This window comes from Ranitomeya variabilis, chromosome 1 (assembly GCF_051348905.1).
Source record: "Ranitomeya variabilis isolate aRanVar5 chromosome 1, aRanVar5.hap1, whole genome shotgun sequence".
In the NCBI taxonomy this organism is placed as follows: Eukaryota; Metazoa; Chordata; class Amphibia; order Anura; family Dendrobatidae; genus Ranitomeya; species Ranitomeya variabilis.
Genome location: NC_135232.1, coordinates 806,105,477 through 806,111,913, shown reverse-complemented (window position 1 = coordinate 806,111,913; position 6,437 = coordinate 806,105,477). Strand labels below are relative to the sequence as shown.

The 6,437-nt window shown below is 47.3% G+C and overlaps 1 protein-coding gene across 1 annotated transcript; it reads left to right on the top strand.

Moving 5' to 3' along the window:
- Nucleotides 1–948: 948 nt before the first annotated feature.
- LOC143769426 (uncharacterized) lies at nt 949–2,519 on the top strand. Its single transcript, XM_077257976.1, has 3 exons — nt 949–1,169; nt 1,727–1,877; nt 2,080–2,519. Exons 1-3 carry the CDS (start codon nt 1,153–1,155, stop codon nt 2,311–2,313), a joined length of 402 nt encoding a protein of 133 aa, XP_077114091.1. The 5' UTR covers nt 949–1,152; the 3' UTR covers nt 2,314–2,519.
- The last annotated feature ends 3,918 nt before the right edge of the window (nt 2,520–6,437 follow it).

The window sequence follows — 6,437 nt, the reverse complement described above, 5'->3', positions numbered from 1 at the left end:
TTTGTAGTGATCTATTTGGACAATATACTAATCTTTTCTGACTCTCTACAGGAACATGAAGAACATGTCAAAACTGTTTTAAGACGTCTGAAAGAGAAACATCTGTATATTAAGCAGGAGAAATGCAAGTTCCATCGTTGTGAGATACAGTTCTTATGTTATATCATCTCTCCCCAGGGGCTGAACATGGAATCTGGTAAGATTCAGGCTATCCTTGACTGGCCGGTACCCAATAACGTTAAGGAGGTCCAACGTTTTATTGGTTTTGCAAATTTCTACAGACGCTTCATTCGAAATTTTTCTGATATTGTCCATCCCATTACTTCCTTGACAAAGAAGGAAAAGCCCTTTAAGTGGTCTTCACAGGGTCAAGAGGCTTTTGATCGGCTTAAGATCTGTTTCACATCAGCACCGCTGTTGATACACCCAGATCCAACACTTTCTTTCATTGTGGAGGTGGATGCTTCTGATAATGCTTTGGGGCTATTCTCTCCCAAAAAACTGGAGAGAAGGGTCTGCTACATCCTTGTGCTTTCTTTTCCCATAGACTAACCTCAGCAGAGAAGAATTACGACGTGGGAGACAAGGAATTGCTGGTTATTATTGCGGCTTTCAAAGAATGGAGGCATCATCTGCAAGGAGCTGCACAACAGATCATAGTGCTAACTGACCATCACAATTTAGAGTTACTTAGATCCGCTAGATGTCTTTCTCCTCATTAGGCTCATTGGAATTTATTTTTAAATCAATTTAACTTTGTTATCTCGTACCGTCCAGGTTCTCGTAATGGGAAGGCTGATGCTTTATCCCGAATCCATGCTGCGGATTCCGTACCTGGAGCCCCATCCAAGACCATTCTATCTGATGCCAATTTCATCGGAGTTATCCACGATCAGGACTTGTGGAAGGAGTGCAGGGAGGCCTATGAAGGTGATGTATTTCTGGCCAACCCACCTGTGGATATTAATCTTGTCTTTAAGGGTGGCATGTGGTTCAGAGATCGATGTATCTATGTCCCTGAGGTCGTCCGTCTGCAGATCCTCAAGTTGGTACATGACTCCAAGTTGGCTGGTCACAGGGGGGTACAGAAGACACAAGAGTTCCTGAGCCGATTCTTCTGGTGGCCAACTTGCCTGAAGGATACCAAGGACTATGTTCTCTCTTGCGAGGTATGTGCTCGTTACAAGACTCCTCATGTGGCACCTACGGGTCTTCTACAACCATTACCTGTTCCGTCCCGCCCTTGGGGGTCTATGTCAATGGACTTTATTGTGGAGCTGCCTACATCGGGGGGCATGAATACAATCATGGTGGTAGTTGATCGCCTGACTAAAGCTGCTCATTTTGTTCCGTGCACCGGCCTCCCCTCAGCTAAAGATACAGTGAACTTGGTTATACAGAATGTCTTTCGGTTGCATAGGGTTCCGGATGAGATCATCTCTGACCGTGGAGTGCAGTTCACTTCAAGATTCTGGAAGGGGTTTTGCTCTGCACTCAATATTAATGTCTGTCTCTCTTCCGCTTACCATCCCCAGACAAATGGTCAGACTGAGCGTACCAACCAGACACTGGAACAATGTCTAAGATGCTATGTCAGCCATCTCCAGGATGATTGGTTGGAGTTGCTGCCATTAGCCGAGTTTTCATATAACAATTCTCAGAGCGCCTCCACTAAATTTACACCTTTCTTTGCCAATCTGGGTTATCATCCGTGTATTTTACCTAGGTCTCCAATTAATTATCCGGTTCCGGCAGTGGAGGAAAGGCTGACTGCGATGAGGCAAAATCTGGAGGTTCTGAAGGAATCCCTGACCACAGCTCAAGAACGTTATAAGAGATCGGCTGATAGATTCCGTAAACCTGCACCCATGTTCAAGGTAGGAGATTCCGTGTGGTTAGCAACTAAGAATCTGAAGTTAAACTTTCCTTCACAAAAACTTGGACAAATTCATTGGCCCTTTCAAGATCAATGGTATTGTGAGCTCTGTGGCCTGCCGGCTGAAGCTGCCTAGGAAAATGAAGGTATACCCAGTTTTTCATGTATCTTTACTAAAGCCTGTATCTCCTAATACCTTCAAGGGACGTGTTGTGCCACCTCCGCAGACTGTGGTGATTGATGGGCAAGAACAATTTGTGGTGGAGGAAATTATTGATTCCAGGATTCGCAGGAATCGGCTCCAATATCTGATAAGATGGCAGGGATATCCCTCTGAGGAAGACTCTTGGGAACCTGTGGAAAACATCAATGCCCAACAGAAGATTTCTTGTTTTCATCAGAGATTCCCTGAGAAACCAGGTCCAGGATCGTCCTGAGGCCGCTTCTAAGGAGGGAGTAATGTCAGGACTCTGAACATTTTTTATTACCTTTTTGTGCATTACTGCCCTTTTCCAAGATGGCATCTTTGGTCTCATGTGCACTGTGTCTTCCTGCTATAAAACTCCACCCCAGCCTTCAGTCTGTGCTAGAGTATTCTGCCTTGCATCCAGCTCCTGACCTCTGGTGACTCCCTGGCTATATACCTGCTCCTGTGAACCTGTGGGGTTATCCTGCTACTCTGCTCTGAGTTCCTGCTGCATACACCAGTTCCAGTAATCCTCCTTCATCTGCTGCTCGTTTTTACTTCCATCTGCATTTGCTGGACATGTAAGCTGTTGCTGCTCTGCAAGAACCTGAGACTATTACCCAGACCTCCCTGGTTGAGCTAAGATATTATTTGAACTGCCTTATAAGCATATCTATCTGTGTTTTGGACTAAGCAAAGACTTATTCGTGTCAAGTATCCTCAAGAATAATTGTGCTTCATAGACTTTCTGCGTGATTGCATTTTTCTCTGAAGTTTCCTATAGACTGCTGAGCTGCATTTGATATTTGCACCAAGTGTTGTGGACTTGAGTTTCTCTCTGCACCTGTTTGAATCACCATGTGATAATATAGACTTTACCACTTATAAAACTGTGTCCTGTAGTTGTATTGTTCCACGCAAAGAGTCTCCTGAGTTATCCCCTATAATTATTACAGTCAGAGAGAAACGCCCCAAGGGAAAACTAAGTGAGAGATGGGAAGTACAGCCGTACAAAGTTATCGAGCGAGTGTATGCTAACGGCCCTGTCTACAAGGTACAGACTGAGACTGGGGCATCCGCCCCTAGAGTACTTCACAGAAATATGCTGCAGCCTTGCCGGTCTGAGGTCTGTTCTACGCCATTGTCGCCTGAAGGCGCTACTCCACTTCCTGGATCTGTCATGCCTGATGGTGAAATCGATGATGAGTGGTGGACCCTCCCTGACACAGGAGGGGGTCCTCAGCCGCACAGAGACGGTAATCCCATGGATGTACCAGTACCGCCGTGCGAGGACGAGACCAGACAAGAGCTCACAATGTCTCCTGCAACAAGTGCTCTTCTGCAAGATAGTCAAGCCTTGCCTGACAGCCAAGAGCTTCGGAGATCCCAGAGGTCTAATGCAGGGGTTCCACCAGTCCGATATGTAGAACAGTGTGCTCTGTCTGTTTTTGCAACTTTATTGCCTCCTCCATAGGTGCTGTTTCCACATTGAACGTTCCTCCATTACACTTTGACCCTGATGCTGTGATGGCCGAGGACGACCATCATTAAGAAGGGAGGCATGTAAGAGGGTGGTGCTGTTATGGACAGTAAGGAACCCGCTGTCACTTTAAGAGGCTGCGCCCCCTTGTCTGGCGTGATGGAATGTTCTGCTTCTCCCCTGCAATAGTCGGTGTGATGAACTAGTCTGGCAGAGTGCAGGTGTGGAACTGTAGCAGCGTGTGTGAGCTGAGGCTGCTGCAAAGAGGACTTTTTGTGCTAATAGCTGAAAGAGAGAAGAACTGTGTCCTGACATAGCTGCAAGAGAGCCACGAAGATACAGAGAATGGGATTTACAGTTTCCCGGAGCATCCCTAGGATCCAGAAGCAAGGAGAAGACCATGTTTCACAGAGCTGACAGAAAGCCATGCGCACCACCGTATTAGACTGCTGGGGGCCCCCTGGGACTGGAGCTGATTCTCCAACATCACCGTGAGTTTGTTCCTGTTTGGTGCACCTGTTAGGGTCTAGTGTAGGCTTCAATAGTCAGTACACGGGAGCCGTGTGGCCTGCTTAGTAAAGGCCAGGGAGGTTATACGTAGAGTAGCATCATCACTTGTTTATTGTTTACATTTGCTGGTTAGACATATTTTGAGTCTGTAATAGTTGGAGCACCGTGCTATTTTACGGGAAAGATAACGTTTATAACTCTTGTAAATTGTCTTTTACCATTGTATACCCCTGTTTGCATCTTCCTCATTCACTTCATCCCTTGCCTTCCAATAAATCTACCCTTTGTTGTTTGCACCTCATCTTGTGTGCAGTAGTCTTCCTGCACCGTGATGGTCCCCCGGCCATCGCTTCAGATACAACAGGCCTCAGCCTGACATAACAGACCGTATAAATTTTTTTGGGGGGTTTGGAGAATTAAAAAAAAAAAGAGGAAGAAGGCTAGCAGACAGAACTATGAAACTTATGCCTCCGAAGCTATGATTTTTCCACCACAGATACAACAGGCCTCAGCCTGACATAATTTTTTTTTTTTGGATAATTGAAACAAAAAAAAGTGGAAGAAGGCTAGCAGACAGAACTATGAAACTTATACCTGCAAAGCTATGATTTTGCCACCACCGATACACCAGGCCGCAGCCACAGATAACAGACTGTCTAAAAATGTTTTCTATTGTATGTGAAATTTGGCAAAAAATAAAAAATGAGTACAACAACTCTAGCAGACAGATCTATGAAACTTATGTGCGGTGCCCCAGGGTCCTGGTCATCACAGTAACATTGCTTTCCTCACGGGAGAGTGATGTTACGTTTGGAAGCGATGAAGGATATCTTTTATCAGGTAATCACCATACACACAACATGTTCACACTCCAGGCCACCAGGGGAAGCTTTGGATCCTATTCCTAGGTGACTCCCCATATGTATATTGTGGTTTGGAGCGAAAGTGAGAAAGAAAGTGCCAGGAAGCAGACTGGAGCAGTCTGAGGCAGGAAGAACGTATGAGGAGCCGTGCAGCCATGAGAAAGTGCTGCAGCTCCTGGACGGAGATACAGAAGGAAAAGACATCGTTCAGTGAGAGTGAAGGCCAGACTAGGGGATTATGGTCTGTTAGGAGGGAAAACTCTTCAGGGTGCTCCCAGTAGGACTTCAGCATGTTCACGTGGAACATGCGGATAACCCTGGGGTCGTCACAATCGGCGACATTATAGGTGGTGTCGGCTGTTTTCCCCACTACCTTGTAGGGCCCCTGCCATGCAGCTTGGAACTTGTTCTGCCTAGTGGGTTCTAACACCAGGACCTTCTGTCCTATCTCAAAGGTGCGTTCTCTGGCCCTCCGATCGTACCATACGCGCTGGTTGGGCCACCTGAAGGTTCCCACGTACAGCCTGGGTCAGCTCCTGTAGGCGGTCCCGGAATTCCAGCAAATAGGGAACAATAGGTACCCCTTCTATGGTGCCCTCCCCTTCCCAGTGTTCTAGCACTAAGTCTAGGGGTCCCCTTACCCGCCTCCCGTATACCAGTTCAAACGGGGAGAACCCTGTGGATTCTTGGGGTACCTCCCGACAGGCAAACAGGAGGTTTGGCAAGAATTTCTCCCAGTCCCTATAGGTCCTGGTAAAAGTCCCAATGAGTTGTTTCAACGTTCCGTTAAAGCGTTCACACAACCCTTTGGTTTGCGGGTGGTACGGGGCGCTCCTAATGGACTTTACGCCGCACAGCTTCCACAGTTGGTTGGTCACTTCTGCTTTAAACTGGGTACCCTGGTCCAAGATAATCTCCCGGGGAAATCCAACCCGTGAGAAAACCTGGAGCAGGGCAGCCATCACCATCTCTGCCAATATGTTAGGTAACGCAACCGCCTCTGGATACCGTGTGGCATAATCTACCACTGTCAATATATACCTTTTCCCTGATGGACTGGGTTTGGCTAACGGCCCTATCAGATCGACCGCTATTCGGCTAAATGGTTCCTCCACAATGGGGAGGGGGCATAATTTGGCCTTGCATCGATCTCCCCTCTTGCCAATGCGTTCGCAACTGTCACAGGCCTGGCAATACTGATGAACATCATAGGTTGCCCCCTGCCAAAAGAAGTTTTGTGTCAGACGATGCCTGGTGTGACTGACGCCGAAGTGCCCGGCCAAGGGTATGTCATGAGAGATTCGCAGTAACTCCTGCCTGTACTTCTTGGGAACTACCAGCTGTCATTTTATAGTGGGGCTCGTCCCTGTGTGGTGCTGCTCGGTAACTCGGTAGAGGAGTCCCTGCTGCCGTACAAACTGCTCCCCTTCCAGTACTCCTCTCACCTTCTGTGCCTTCCCACGATATCCCTCTAATGAAGGATCCTCAAGGTGGCCCAAGAAATGTGTCTGGCTATGGGAA

Excerpts from the sequence above, each read along its gene's own strand:
- LOC143769426 (XM_077257976.1), top strand. Across the intron at positions 1,878-2,079 it reads AACCTGCACCCATGTTCAAG|GGACGTGTTGTGCCACCTCC; the intron begins GTAGGAGATTCC and ends AATACCTTCAAG.